This window comes from Artibeus jamaicensis, unplaced genomic scaffold (assembly GCF_021234435.1).
Source record: "Artibeus jamaicensis isolate MK-2021 breed Jamaican fruit bat unplaced genomic scaffold, CSHL_Jam_final contig_1998, whole genome shotgun sequence".
NCBI lineage: Eukaryota > Metazoa > Chordata > Mammalia > Chiroptera > Phyllostomidae > Artibeus > Artibeus jamaicensis.
The window spans coordinates 9,130,157-9,145,733 of NW_026521407.1; the positions used below are offsets into that span (position 1 = coordinate 9,130,157).

The 15,577-nt window shown below is 39.5% G+C and overlaps 1 protein-coding gene across 2 annotated transcripts; it reads right to left on the reverse strand.

Annotated features, from left to right (window-relative positions):
- Positions 1-1,568: 1,568 nt before the first annotated feature.
- Positions 1,569-5,283, reverse strand: SRSF1 (serine and arginine rich splicing factor 1). Of its 2 annotated transcripts, none has more exons than XM_053655993.1 (4): positions 4,976-5,283; positions 4,379-4,563; positions 3,863-4,035; positions 1,569-3,105 (listed from the first exon to the last, which is right to left on the reverse strand). In XM_053655993.1, exons 1-4 carry the CDS (start codon positions 5,167-5,169, stop codon positions 3,067-3,069), a joined length of 591 nt encoding a protein of 196 aa, XP_053511968.1. In that variant the 5' UTR covers positions 5,170-5,283; the 3' UTR covers positions 1,569-3,066. The 2 variants fall into 2 exon arrangements, with proteins under 2 accessions (XP_053511968.1, XP_037019541.1); XM_037163646.2 differs by lacking the exon at positions 1,569-3,105 and adding an exon at positions 3,382-3,669 and having other exon boundaries at positions 4,976-5,282.
- Positions 5,284-15,577: the final 10,294 nt, after the last annotated feature.

The window sequence follows — 15,577 nt, forward strand, 5'->3', positions numbered from 1 at the left end:
ACAGCTGCCAACTCAGGTACAGGTTTAAGGGCCATCTCAGACTGGAAAAAGGTCTGCATCCCCTCAAAACTTCTGTCTTGGTGTTAACGGCAAAACCTGTGCCCTCCTCCTACCTTTGGCATACACACATTAAGCCCTCTCTAATCTTCAAACAGCTCACATACCAGACAAATGTATTGTCTCATTTTAATCTGGGGGTAGGTAAAACTTAAAACTTAGTAGACCTCATTTTTCAACTTAGCTTCAACATACTTAACCTTGAGTGAAGGCAATTTTCATTTTGGTTAACAAAACGTTCAGTGAACACAAATGAACCCAGGCTTACTTAAATCCACCCATTTACCTTTGCAGAATTAAATGTCATTTTAAAAACTAGGTTTAAAAAATATTCTTCACATGAAATACAACTTGTCTATGGCCATGCCACCCTGAAAATACCTGATCTCATTAAGCTAAGCCGGATCAGGCCTGATTAATACCTGGATGCAAAACAGTTTAATAAACCTGTTTTTTGAATTTACATTAGTTTCTTATTTAGTCTATACCAACGCTTTATTTAAATACTTTAAGGGGAATCCTAATTTTGAAATTTTATCCTTGTCCTTCCTCCTGACATTCCATAAGATTCATTTACATGTATTGGTTTAGGTGACTTTATGCAAGTCTTGGGCCAATTTCCTCCACTACAAAACTTTCAGTTTTTCATAGATGGGAAATTATGTCACCTGCACAGCTGTCTTAAATTCAGCTTCCAGTATCGTTAGCACCCAAAGGGAATGTTAAGATTTAGTTGTTGGGTGCAGAAAAAAAGACTTGATGGTTGTGACTAGCTATTAAGAACTGAAACCATTAGAGATTTTAGGTAAAAAATCCCCTTGGATTCAAGCAAACTGAAAATTTAAAACCAAGGACGGTCAAGTAATAAAATACAAAAACTAGCAGATTACAAGAAAGATACAATCACTGCTTTGGTATGTTCTGGATACTGAATAACAACCTTATAGTTGAGAAAAGTTTACAAGGCAACATTTTAAAGAATGGCCAGCTTTTTATTAGCAATAATACACTCTAATAAGCAGTTATTCTTCTAGTGTTTTAGTCACATCTCAAAGTGTCAATTGTGCTGAAAACTCTCATCTGTGCTGAATTTAAACATTACTTAACAATTTTTGAGATGAGTTTTACTGACAATATCAAAAGCTTTCTTCAAGTTAACATTTCCCAGCCATCACTCAACTTTGCACAAGTCTGTTATCTGGATGATCACCAAAAATATGCAGCATCTGTAAGTTTTAATAACTTAAAAAAAAAATCAAAGTATGGGAAGCTTATTTTTCAGAGACTAGATTACCCTTCATTTACCATATCACATACACAATTGCCTTTCTCACCTTTTCTCATCTTCCCAAATATTTTTATAATTAACAAAAACTGATTAATACCATTAAAGATTACCTTTAAAGAACCTTTAATTTACTAACACAAATGCTAGTCAGAACCTTATCATTTAAAAATATTAACTGATAGCCACCCAGTTAAAAGCTTACAAGAGGAAAAAGACAACCATGCAGTTTTTTAAAAAATGTTTATTTCTCAAAGAAAAACGGCAACAGCCAATTGGAAACCTACTTATTCTTCAACACCAATTTTGATTTTCTTTAAATTTAGAAATGACTTACTGATTTACTATTTTAAACAAACCCCCCTTTCCCCTTTAAATGTTTACCATCTACTCGTGCTGAATCCTTCCAAGGAGATTGCTCCAGCGTATATCTCCAGGTCCTCGCTTTGCTCCTTTTACCAAAAATGCAAAACACAATTCCATCGTGCATCTTAAGGGCTCCAATCGTCAAAAATAGAGAAAAAAAGAATCTTTGGAATAGCCAATTAAGTTGAATAAAAAAAGAAAAATCCACACGAATGCGGTTTGGTTGGGGCAGGAATCCACTCCTATGTTCCTGGTAATCTGATCCCGCTCCATGAATCCTTGTAATTGATCCTCCCTATCCTATCCACATTATGATTTGAATCCAATGATCCAGCTCCAAGGATTGGGATCCAGTGAGCCCTCTCCAATCCAAACCTTTATAACCAGCAAAACCAAAAAAGAGGAGGCAAAATGTTAGATACTGTAATCAAAAAAGGTTTCTGGGGAATGATGAGTTATGTCTGTCATCAGTTTAACAGATGTACATCAATAACTATCAAATTCCCCAAAACAAGTTTCTGAATGGTGTTCAGATAAATTTTAGAAACTTAATCATAGAGACTAATTGGAAGAAGCATTTTATATTTACAGTTCAACTGATAATGCCAACACTTGTTACTGTACAGCGTATTACAGGTTTTGTGGTTGCAAAAACTATGTAGTTGAAGTTTACTGGTATTGTTACCAACCCTAAGTCTAAACTAAATCTAATGCTCCCATTTGCAATTTAATTTGTAAATTAAAATATTTTAAACATGAGTCAATTATGAATATTAGTTTAAGGTGAGACTTAGAAGTATTCCCATCTAGATTATCTACACCAATACGTTGGAATTCTATAATTTGCTTTCATTTTGTCTTAAAAAAATGAAATAGCAACGCTATATCAGTCACACAGAGGACATGCAGATTTAGCAGTATTGATATTATACTCTATCTGGTTGGAATTAAAGACACCCTGTACCCACATGTACACCAACAGCAGGTCACACATTAACAGTTGTAACTAAAGCACTGTGACAAATTAGCCAGCTCTTCCCACATTAGTCCCTATTAAAACAAAAGGGGAGGGAGCAAAATAAACTGTTACAAAATGGGCACTGTAATTTTGCCACAATTGCCAAGGTTTAAAGAACAAAGCAATTGTAGCTAAGATAACTGCATAATATATTTGCAAGTGTTTTAAGATGGGTGCAAATAATCATTTTTAATCCTTGCTTTTTAGTATAAGGTCAATACTGCCAATTTCATCTGTGACAATAGCACTTGGAGTCATACCATTGCCTCCATTATTGATCTGATCCTCCTCAATCCTCCTTTTGACAATCCTAAAATGATTGAAATGTGCTCCACAATCCTTAATCCAAAGCATTCTTAATCCATCTCTTCAGATATGTCTACAGAAAGACACATGAAAAGCAAGATAAACATAAGAACTTCCCCAGGTAAGACAGCCACAAACACCCCCAACATCCCAGTTCACACAAACCAGAGCAGGATAGACATTTACACAATATCACAGTCTGAAGAGCATGGAGAATTAACTAAATTTAAACAATCCTGTCTATGACATCACTTAAAATACAATTTACCAGACATGAGGGGAATGTAGATGTTAGGAGCAAGGGGATATTACACAAGAATGCAATTCAACACTTTAGCCCATTCTGAACAAAACAGTTTGAATTAAAAAAATGAAAAGATTGTACTGAGTAAAGGAAAACTGTATACAACATGGGGTTCTACAAAAAGTGTCACCAATCATCTTATGTACGAGAGCGAGATCTGCTATGACGGGGAGAATAGCGTGGTGATCCTCTGCTTCTCCTTGGGGAGTAACTGCGACTCCTGCTGTTGCTTCTGCTACGGCTTCTGCTACGACTACGGCTTCGAGATCGAGATCTTCCATAACTTGGACTTCTGGGCCCATCAACTTTAACCCGGATGTAGGCAGTTTCTCCCTATTGAATAGACAGAACTTTCGATTGAAACTCTTTTACCTGTCTTCAGGCATGCTGAATGAGTACAAAGTAGCTAAAACCCAGAAACCTGGCACTTTACTTGGACACGCTTGCCTGAATCTTACCTGCAAATTCCACTGTTAAGACCATGTATCCAATTCTGGCCAAAGTAAAGAATAAGTGTATAACCTACCTCATGAGATCTAAACTTAGTGTTATCCAGTTTTCGAACTGCATAGGTCATATCTTCTTTCCGTACAAACTCCACGACACCAGTGCCATCTCGGTAAACATCAGCATAACATACATCACCTGCTTCACGCATGTGATCCTTCAAATCCTGCCAGCTTCCACTTGGAGGCAGTCCTGAAAAAGTGACTTTTTTCAATACCAATCATTCTGAATTCTGTAACTTTAAAATTTACATTAAGACAAAGACCGCCTTTAAAATAATGATTTAAGATCTTAGTAAAGAGCTAAAATCTGGAATCCGGAGTCCAAAATTGTTTCTAAATTAAGGACCTTCATATTCTAGGTACTGCAAGCTAGTTTGGTCAATCTCCATTACAACAATACCTGTTTACTAAATTCACTCAAAAGACTAATTCAAGACCTAGCACAAAAATTTGCCAAACTGCTAACCCAAGGAAAATTTCAAGTTGTTTCAATCCCTTTTCTCTCCATCAATCCACGTTAACGGTAAACTCACCAGAGACAACCACTCTGTTTTCAGATCGCCTGGAAGGGGGGCCATAGCGGCCTCGGGGAGCTCCGCCACCTCCACCCCCGCCGCCGCCTCGGCCTGTACCACGGCCGCTTCGAGGAAACTCCACCCGTAGACGGTATCCATCGTAATCATAGCCGTCGCGACCGTACACCGCGTCTTCCGCATCTCTGTGTGATCACAAAAGCAAAATGGCTAAGAAAAAGAGCCCGGAGGGGTTACAAACTCCGCCAGATTCGGCTGCCCCCCGCACATGCGCACCCAGTCTGAGGAGCCCACATGCGCTGCATAATAGGAATGGCCCCTCCCCCACTCAGAAACACGCCAGGCTCGCGACCACTACACCGGCCCTCAACGCATGCTTCCCGCTCCTAGCCTCAGTCGGCTCTGGGAACGTCCACGGGGGCCCAGCCACCAGAAAAGCCAAACCGACTGTGGTCCTCCTCGACTCCTGCAGGAGCGATATCATCTTGCCCCTTATCTAAGAGCCCACCTCCCCATTCTCTACTATTAAGGCCTTGGAGCTTTCCCCAACTACTCAAACTGATTTCCTCAAGGCCGCAAAGCCCCAGGCCGCCTCACCGCGGGTCCTCGAACTCAACGAAGGCGAAGGGCGGTCCTCCGCGGCGATTCTTGAGGTCTATGTCGCGGATAGCACCGTATTTGTAGAACACGTCCTCAATGTCCTTGGTTCGGATGTCTGGAGGTAAGTTACCGACGTAGATGCGACAATCGTTGTTCCCGGCCGGGCCACGAATCACGCCACCTCCCGACATGGCGACGAAGAAAAGCGCGGACTCGAGAACAGGCCTTCCCACCAAGCCTAGCGCACAGAAGAGCGAACCGGCAGCGACACCACGTCTCCCGCGGCCTCTCCAAAATGGCGCCTTTATCAGCTTGGCGCACGGATATGGGGGGGAGGGAAGAAGAGAAGCGGAAGGAAGCAGCTAGTCCATCTCAGTACGCACGCGCAAGAGCCTAACGGGCTCGCGAACCTACGCTCACGCACGCGCGACGTCACCCTCCGCGCGAAAGGAAAAAAGTTCCTTGCCTTCTTGATTTACGAGTGGTTTCCTAATGGGGTGACCAGCCGTTTAGTAAAAAAATACGGAGCCCTCGTTAAAGAGATTATTAATCCCGGTCGAGTTTTAAGAGATATTTTCCTCAGGAATGAGCCCATTAAAACACCTAGGCGCCTTGAAAGGAGTTGGTGAAACCTACCCTACAGCCTGTCCCACCGTGCTCTGCGGCATTAACGGCCTTTGGCGGGAAAGACTCCCGGGGGCGGAGTCAAGGGGGGAGGTACGCAGGGGTTGTTCCGGAAACCTTGTCTTCCTCCCAGAGTGTGCTTAGTCCGACCGTTGCGTTGCCCGATTCAATCTGGATCCAAGGCAAGACTTTGTCTTCCCAACTCCGAATGCGAACTAGCGTTGGGTTGCATCGACAAGTGTCTAAAGGAACTAGTTTAGATTCCTTAGTGTGTATTCTACACTAAGTATTGTTTCACCATCGGTTCAGAATTTAACTTTGTATAGCTCAGTTCACCATTCCTTGTGGGGTGACTCATGCCCTGATCAGTCAGTCACCGATGCTACCTGCCAGCCAGGACCCAGACCTCTGCTTCTTCCTGTCTTTAATCGTCTGTCATTAGGCCTAGTAGAGGCGAGGTTCAGTGAAAGTTTACAGAATGAATTGTGCTTCTTATTTCTCCAAAGTATGAGAAAAAATATGTAAGTGCGGGTGTATTTTTATAGAATCCTGAAGTTCCTTTTTCAAAAGTCATTACCGAGCCTTTCAGGTGCTATAAATAAGCAAAATGGACACTTGAGAGTTGTGCGTGAGACCACAATTCAAGACTGATGCTGCTTGCAAATGCTGTCCTAAGGAGATAAGAACTTTATACATTTTTTTCAGACCTCTAAAATCTGAATTTTTATATGAAATGTTGGGATTTTTAAATATCAGTAATGAATTTAAAATTTTAAGAAACCCTGCAGTGATAAATACACCAGAATAGATCTGCAACCTAAGGATGATTTTCTTTTTTTTTTTTTTTCCTGCCTCAGGTTTATTTGTGCTAATAGCACAGGAGGATACCAGCTCCATGCAGACAGCAGCCCAGAGGTCACACCAGGCCTTCATCCTCATTGGCGGATAGAGGCCTCTACTGTAGACCCTTCCTAGGGGCCTGGGCCCTTTGGGAAACCTGAGCTGGAGCTGCTACATCCACAGCTGTAGCCTGGGGCTTGGTTTGAGCCTTAGCTTGCACTTTGGCTGCAGAACCTGAGACCCTTGGTGATGATGGGGCCAGGAGCTTGCGGTGAGCAATGCTGACAAGTCAATTAAGCTTGAGCTACTGCTCTTTGGGATCTTGGGCTTGACCTCCTTGGGCTTTACCAGAGCCTTGATAGCCTTGGCATTGTTAACCTGCATCTTCTTCAGGACCTTCTTGTGCTTCTCAGAGAAGTGCATATTCCTTAGGACCTTGGGGTCTACCCCTTTGAGAAATTCATATCTTTGTGATCGAGGTTTCTTGATGCTGTTTCTGTGCCATTTGGGGGGCTGGCTGTAGGTGGTGTCATTCTTATGAAGCCTGCACTGAAGCCCATGGCTCCCAAAATGCCTGAGACTGGAAGAGAGAAAGCAAGGATGATTTTCTTAATATTATAAATTTTATCTACAACAATCTCTCTCCCTAGAGAAGTAAGGCAGTTTGTAGAGATGCCACAAAACATTATTAAAACTAGAAGAAATCAGGGGGATTGGGAAAATAAAGATTAAGATGAAGTCATGAATAAGGTTAGTACACAAAATGTTGCTGTAATAGCCTCTTTAGTTTCTAGAGATGGACTGCAAATTTGACTCTGGTCATCCCAGAAGTCACAGTAAAGAAAGCAATACAAGTATATTTGAAATCCAAAGTACCTTTGAGATTAAAAACCAACCCCCCATAAAACCCCAAAACAAAAGAAAACAAACAAAAAAAAAACGATTGTTTAGGAGAAGGGCATTATTTCTTAGTTCTAAAAGTTGATTGAACATACTTTAAAGTGTTTGGTAGTCCTTGAACTCTCTGTGATGGTTTCCAAAATCATGTATATATGTGCATGTACTGTTTTTTGCAAAGAGGATTCGACATTTTAATCAGGCTCTTAAAGGATCCTGTAGATCCCAAAAGACAAAAGAACTTGAAAATTTTAGAGGGAAGGACAGATTCTCTATCCTTTGACTATCCTTCAATGATATTTTTTGAAACTGAGCTTTTTAAAAAATATATTTATTTTTTTAGAGAGAGGGGAAAGGAAGGAGAAAGAGAGGGAGAGAAACATCAATAAGTTGTCTCTTGTACCTCCCTCAACCATGGACCTGGCCCACAACCCAGGCATGTACCCTGACCAGGGATCGAACCAGTAACCTTTTGGTTTGTGGGATGACACTCAACCCACTGAGCCACTCCATCAGGGTGAAACTAAGCTTTTAGTGTAAAGGCAAGAACTCGATAATTTTTAAAATGAGAAGCTGACCAAAAAGAACACTATTTTAACAAATATACTCAGTTTCTAGCATCACCCTATTTGGTTAGTAGCAGAAGAGATGAGAATTGTTTTTTAAATTGCAGGAATTTCATTATTGATTATTTTCATTCAATAGTATTTTACTAAGCACATTTTTCTTTATGTTCAAACTTTCACCCATCAATTTAGATTTATTCAGGTTCATCTTCTGTTGATTAATGTTAAGTCAATGATAAGTGATTTAAACATAGGTGCTTTTAATTTCATTTCAGAAAAAACTGAATTTGCTTTGATTTATTCTTGTCTGTTTAAATTAATGCGATAATTTCTGATTTTGCTCAGTCAGAGATGAGTATACAAGGCAGACTTTGATGTAGAGTGAATAGGACATTCTTTTCTCTTTTGGCCTCCTTTATTGTATTTGAATGGAAGCAAGTTACGGGTTTGAGATCCATGATGAGGTCAGGATATAGCAGGAAAGGTCTGGATGATTGTATCAAGATCTCTCCGGATGGCACTGGCTTCGTGATTATTACAGTTAAGTGTATGATCTTAATATTATCAGTGTGCCAGAGTTGATTAACATACTTTAGTCCACAAGAAGCAAATAAACCAAATCGTTTGTTCATTTGTTGGGTGGTGGGGCAGATTCATTTTTGGTAACCAGGATACTCAAATAGTACATGCCAAGGTAACTGTTTTGTCAGGTTTGGAAGGCACATCAGGCGGTTGCTTAGTAAATGAGGAATCAAAACAAAATGAGTTTAGTCATTTTGAGAGATAATTTCACTCAGATCATACTGAGACCTGATAAATGACCCCTGCCCTGAAACAGTACATCTCTTCAATGACAGGAAAATTCACTCCCCCAGATTTTGTGTGTCTGTTCCTGGACAGAGCTGGGCAGCATCAGTTCTCTTTCTACAGGCTGACTTTCACGCCAACTTCCTCTACCAGCAGGCCAGACAATTGATTAGATTTCTGCTGACCGAATTACAACCACTTCCAGTGTTGCCTCCTGAGATGACATCCACGTCTTAATTAGGGGGTGAGAATGTTTTTAAACTCATCAGTTCCAAAGGCGCAGGCAGTTTTATGGATTGCTCCCACAATTAGCTAATTTACTGAGTATGGATTTTACCAGTTTAATTCCAGAAGCTGCTTTATTTTCAACACTGTTGATGTTTATGAGAAGTTGCTTTCTCAAAAAAGAAACTTTTAAAATGCTTTTGATTCAATTCAGTGAGTATATACCAGTGTCAGCAGTATACCCTGGAAATAATTACTTAGGGGGGGGAAAAAGAAATATTAAAAAGTTGATTACTGTTAGGGTTGAAATTAGAAGACAGTTTTTCAGTGATTTGCTGAACACTTAAAACTCGGTACCTGTGATGATTGTAACACAACTCTGTAAATAACACTAAAAACCACTGAATTGTGTATACTTAAGTAAGTGAATTGTATAATATGTAAATTACAACTCAATAAAGCTTTTCAAAAATGATGGGAAAAAATATCTCCGTAATCAGAAAAATCACTCTCTATTACCATTGCTCTAAATGCTTTACAGGGACAGGGGGGCGTGTAGTAATTTGCACTGAAATATGGCTTCCCTGATCTGGAAACACTGTTTTTAATACTCCTGTCAATGCCTACTGTCCTCCCTGGCAGTAGTATTTTTACTAGGTAAAGAGACACAAAGGTTAGGAATATTTTATTGTACTGCATACGGGAGTTATGTCCACTTGCATAATTCTATATTTCATTGTTCCCCTTGATTTTATTGTAGAATATTCTCTGAAAAGGGGAGAAATAGTATATATCTCTTCATTTAGTATATGTATATTTGTCTTATCTTCCCTAGTAAACTATATTGAATACAGATTTCTGCTGTAACTCCCTTTATCATCAGAAAATTCTCTGTTCAAACAAATATTATTGACGATTTACTGACTGCTCTTTGAAAAAGGTGGGATGTTAGATGAGCAGAATGTTGTTTCTATGGAAACTTCATCATGCTGCTGTCAGTGGAGAGACACAATGGGCACAAGGATTGTTTTTCATTTCACTGTGTAATCAGTATGGCCATGTTTCAACCCAAAGGTGTCTGTCATCTAGTAACATATTCCTGGTAATCTTATTTTAGGACTGGCCTCCCTCACTCTTTGATTCTTCTTGTTTTGTCTTTGGCTAATTCTTCCCATCTTTATTGCCCCATTATTGATGACAATAGGATATGATTTTGCCAGAAAACTGTTCTTAAAATTATCTATTAGAGTACAAAGAGATATATTTTCACCATGTCTTCCTCTTTTCTAATTATTTCCTCCCTCCTTTTGCTCAGTTCTCTTAAAAATTAAAACCCCACTTTATATTGTACATTTCCTAATTGTGTGAGTAATGACTCTAAGGAATTATATTTAAAATATAGCAGCTATGCTTTATTTGCTAAAAACGCTACTTTTTTGCAATTTAATCTTATGTTAACTACAATTACTAGTTATATGGTAATACTGCTGCCAAGGGTGTTAGAAATAATTTCAATAAAAAATTTTAATTTGAAATTTTGTTTATTTTTTATTATTTTTAGATTTTTATTTATTTATCTTTAGAGGGGAAGGGAAGGAGATAGGGAGAGAAATATCAGTGTATGGTTGCCTCTCATGCATCCCCTGCTGGGAACTGGCCTGCAACCTAGGCATGTGCCCTGACTGGGAATTGAACCGCGATACTCTGGTTCACAGGCCCACGCTCAATCCACTGAGCTACACCAGCCAGGGCTTAATTTGAAATTTTGAGTGTGATTATTTTTTTCTTTATTTTTTTAGAAGATGCCCCAGATTAGCTGAAAACTCTCAGAATTACTTTTTAAAATTTGTTTGCAGAGTTGAGTAATTTCCCACAAACCTAAAATATGGGGTGGGGCAAAAGGTTTACATCTTTCGTGTGGAAAATAATACAGCAATCGATAATAGAAGAATAAGCTCTGTGTTTCGCATACTCACAGCAGTAAACCTACTGTGCTCCATCCTGTACTTACTACCTGGCCCTTACAGAAAAAGCTTGCCAGTCTGATTGAAAGGAAAATAACCTGCTTTTGTCATTTTTTGCTTAAACCTAAATCAGAAATTCAGTTTTCTCATATTCTCTCAGAGGTATTTTTGTCATGGGTAAGATCCTACATTGTTAATAGTTGCAAATGTAAGTTAGTGGTATGTTGCTTCCACCTGCTTCATAGGCCATTACTGCAGTTTGGTGATAAGGTACCAAAGTCTAGGGGCCTTGAAATACTCAGCAAAAGTGTGGGTTTCTGTAACTGTTCTTGCATTGGAGATTTGTTGTGTGCAAAGCCTCCAGAACAGATTTTGATCTAAGTAAATATCTATTAATGTCTACTCACTATGGAATTTGCAGGTGACACTTACAAAATTTGCAGACTCTGGGATCCCACCAGTTTTCAGACTAGTGTTGGTACCACCAAGCTGGCCCCAGAGGGCTACTAGACATGTAGCCCACAGTCTGGATGTCCATGGGGTCCTTCCTTGTCCACCTGCAATTCCTTCTAAGTTACTATCTACCCGGGGTGGGGGGGTGGAATTCTTTCCCTTGGATTGTTGGGATCTATCTTCATATAAGGTGATTGAGATGAGAATGTTTGCCTTTTTAGGAATTTCCTGTTCCTTATGCAGGAACATAACCTCTCCCCTCTGCCTCAAGTAAAAATGTGCCAACATTGATATATTTTCCACAGTTTGGTTTGTTCACTGTTAACACCACAGGTAGGGCATTGTCAGTACATCGACAAGCCAAACGTGGCCCATTATGTTTTTCCTTTTTCAGTTCTAGTTCCTCTAGTAAGTGGTGAAAAACAAATCTGAATGTCCTTTATGTGGTCTTCTGGATCTCATTTTCTGATGCAGTGCAAGCCACAACTTAAACAAGAACACACACATTCCACCTCCAGTGGGCAGCTCAGTTGGTTAAATACACCAAGGCTGTGGGTTAGATTCCCAGTCAGGGCACATACAAGAATCAACCAATGAATGTTACGCAAATGGAACAACAAAATCTATGTTTCTATCTCTCTCTCTCTTGTTAATAAAAGACTTTAAAAATTTATTTAAAAAACACATTTCCACAAAACATATTTACATCTATACAGAGATAGGAAATATTTCTATCTATATATTCATGATCCCTCATAATTTTGCAGTGGCATAGTGTGTCTTTGCCCAAAACAATATATGCCCAAGTAATATATTCAGTTTTTCAGTATAAAATACCTGCATTCAGAAAAAAAGCTTTTAAAATAATTCTCCCAAGAGAATTTAAAATAATTCTCTCCATTTGCCAAGATGGGCAAATGGGTACTGCTTTAAGTTTGTGCAACTAGAGAGCCCGGAACACAAAGACAGTCTAAGGGATTATCCAGATCTTCCACCTTAATATGTACAGTAACTGCTTACCACCTTAAAATGTGTTTTCCTTCCTAGCTTCACCTAGCTCCAAGTTTAAAAAAAATATGGACATTTCTGTTAATGTTTTATAAAGACACAATTCTAGAGTCTCTTATAAATTCTTAGTTTACAAGTATGCATTAAAATCTCTGAGGCTCTAGTTACTTTTTCCACCTGACAATGTAGTCTTAAAATTCTCTAATTGCCCTTAAGAAAACATGCTTTTCTAGATTTTTATGCAACAATGTGTATGCAACTATTTGAATGCCAAAGCTGTGCCCCCAACAGATTCACAGTCTTTCCACAGTGTTTCAATCATTTTTGAGGCTTTGCCTTAAATAAAAGCAAGTGCTTGCTTGGGGATGGTAAAAAGTAATAGAGGCTCTTGCTAAGTATGGCTTGCACTATCCCAAGCTGCACCATAAAAGTTTACACCATTACAAACAGTAAATAGTTAAAAATGCCTATGCTGTTTTTATGGAGAACTTTAGTAACCAACTCTTCTTAGGTAAGGCTGTAATAATAAACAGTACTCCCCACCCCCAAATCTCAGTGACTTAATGTAACCAAGGCATGTCGTGAACCACACGGCTGCAGAGGCACCACTCCGCATGTCTTGTCATCTGGGATCTGGAGATCTGGTACAGTGGAAAGACGAGCTTTGAACAAGATGGGTTTCGGGTTAAATCCCCTGTACCATTTACTAGATGTGTGATCTTGCACACCCCTCTTAACCTGCTCAATTCTCTGTTTCTTATCCTTAGAATGGGAACAGTAACCGTTGTAGAGAGTAAGTGAGATAATATATGGGAATTAAGTGGTAGTAGAGGGGCCTGTTCATGGAGGGTCTTTTTTAAAAAAAGATTTTATTTATTTATTTTTAGAGAGAGGGGAAGAGAGAGAAAGAGAGGGATAGAAAAATTGGCAGCCCCCAACCGAGGACCAGCCCGCAATCCCAGGCACGTGCCCCGTGGGGAATCTTGCCAGTGACCTTTTGATCTGCAGGAGGACACTCAACCCACTGAGCTATACCAGTCAGGGCCATGGAGGTTCTTAATAATTAACAGTCGTTCTTATTCAGGGCCTGATCACCTGTGCCCTTGGATTTTCAACATTTAAGGTTCAAATGTTGGTCCACTGTACTCTTCTTTGGAGGAAGAAATAAGAAGTGAAACTCAAGTTAGTCTGTCTTGTGACTTATTTGATATTGTGGGTAGATAGTTTAGTAGAAAAGAATGTTGAAATTCTTGCCTAAATTAAGTTGTTTTGGGGTTTTTTGATTGAGGAAAGATGGCCTATGCTAAAAAAAGTTGAGAAACAAAAGAGCCCTTGTCCTCACAGCCTTTAGTGCTACCCAAATATGTATCTGGAGGAAATGGGTTAGCTCTTTTGCCTTTCTAAAGAATATTTCTGAAGAATGTTTCCCCTGTGGGAAAGCTGACAGAATGATACAAACCTCCTAATTAATGTAATGCTTTTCTCTGTTGCTTGGGCTTATCTGTGTGTGTGTGTGTGTGTGTGTGTGTTTAACAACCAACTAGTTGGGAAAACATCTCAGGTTCCTCTTGCTAATCTGTTTGGTGTGCTGAGCAGCAGCTTATTCTTGGAAAAGTACAGACTTCAGCATTAAGTAGATCTGAATTTGAATAGATCTGACAGTTCCATCTATTGGTTATATTATCGTAGATATCTAAATTAACATCATTTTATGCATCTGTTTGTGTATTCATTCCTATTCAGAACATTTTTTGAGCATTCTCACCATGCCAGGCCCTAGGTTGTACATCAGGGTACATAGTTAAAGGAACATGACACAAACTCGGGACAATTTGCCCTCGGTCTGCCACAGTCGTCCACAAACTTTCCTGACCATTCGTACCATTAATAAAACTTTTGAGCACAAACCCCTCATATATATACATTTTAAAAAGTATATGACTTGTAGACTATTACATGCATAATAAGACATTTGATTTAAAAATATATGGTATTGGCCTGGCTGGTGAGGCTCAGTGGATTGAGTGCCAGCCTGTGAACTGAAAGGTTGCTGGTTCGATATCCAGTCAGGGCACATGCCTGGGTTCTGGGCCAGGTACCCAGTTGGGGGCATTCGAGGGGCAACCAATCAATGTATCTCTTGAAGACTGATATTTCTCTCCCTCTCTTTCTCCCTCCTTTCACCGCTCTCTATAAACAAACAAACACACACAAATAAATCTTTAAAAAATATGTGTATGGTATTATATCACATACCATCTGGTGCATGCATCCAATTTTAGAGACAAGTGTCCTAGTGGTAAGCTTTTCTGAACTTCACTTTTCTCATCATTATAATTTTAATGGTGAAATCTTTCTCATGGCATTTTTTTATAAACAGCAATTTTGATGCATTGGTTTTGGTCAATTGCCGTAATCTTGCATCTCCAGCTCAGCTGCCAGTGTGCCAACCATACACAACTGAGCATGCACAGGAAGCACTACTGCAATGGGAAAGAACTGGACCACTTCCACTGTGCTACCCTCGCACTGCCCTGGCAACTAGAATCACAGGCATCTGCTGTGGACATGACTGTGTAGCTATAATGCTGCTGGCAGCAGGTGTTTGGTCATAGTTGTCTGCAATGGGAAGTTTTACATATAGTTTGTAAATAATAATAATATAGTTTGTTGTATTAGGGCACCAGTGCATCTAATGAGTGTAACTTCATAGACACCCAGAGCCCAAGTGGCACAAATGTGTTGGGAATGGACACCATGCAAATCTAATGTAAAGAGTTACAAAACTTCTAAATGTGACACTATTTATCAACCCAATACTTAAAAAATTCTATTTAGAAAATCAACTAAGTTCATTCCATTTTTCAGATTAAAATCACAAATATCAATCAAACCTTTCCAGACTAATTCTGGTAGACTTCTTGTTTTAAGGTGGTGGAGAATCGATACTCTGTCTCATTCTCATCTCAAAAAACACCAGAACAAAAAACAGAAATACAAACTCAATCTTTGATTAAACTAAAAATGGCTTTAAACCACACAGGAAAATAGAAAGTGGAAGTAGAAATAGAGGGGTGAATTGGCAGATCGGCAGAGTTGCAGAAGGGCAGACTGGGGTACCCCAAACGATGATCTGAATTCCTTCACAAAGCCCATGGAAGGCTCAGAAACGGGGGCTGTAGGTTCCTGGGTGGGTGAGGCTAACCTAGGAGATG

Excerpts from the sequence above, each read along its gene's own strand:
- SRSF1 (XM_037163646.2), bottom strand. The coding sequence starts at position 5,169 with ATGTCGGGAGGTGGCGTGATTCGTGGCCCGGCCGGGAACAACGATTGT. Across the intron at positions 4,564-4,975 it reads GTTGAGTTCGAGGACCCGCG|AGATGCGGAAGACGCGGTGT; the intron begins GTGAGGCGGCCT and ends GTGATCACACAG. Across the intron at positions 3,670-3,862 it reads CTAAGTTTAGATCTCATGAG|GGAGAAACTGCCTACATCCG; the intron begins GTAGGTTATACA and ends TCTATTCAATAG.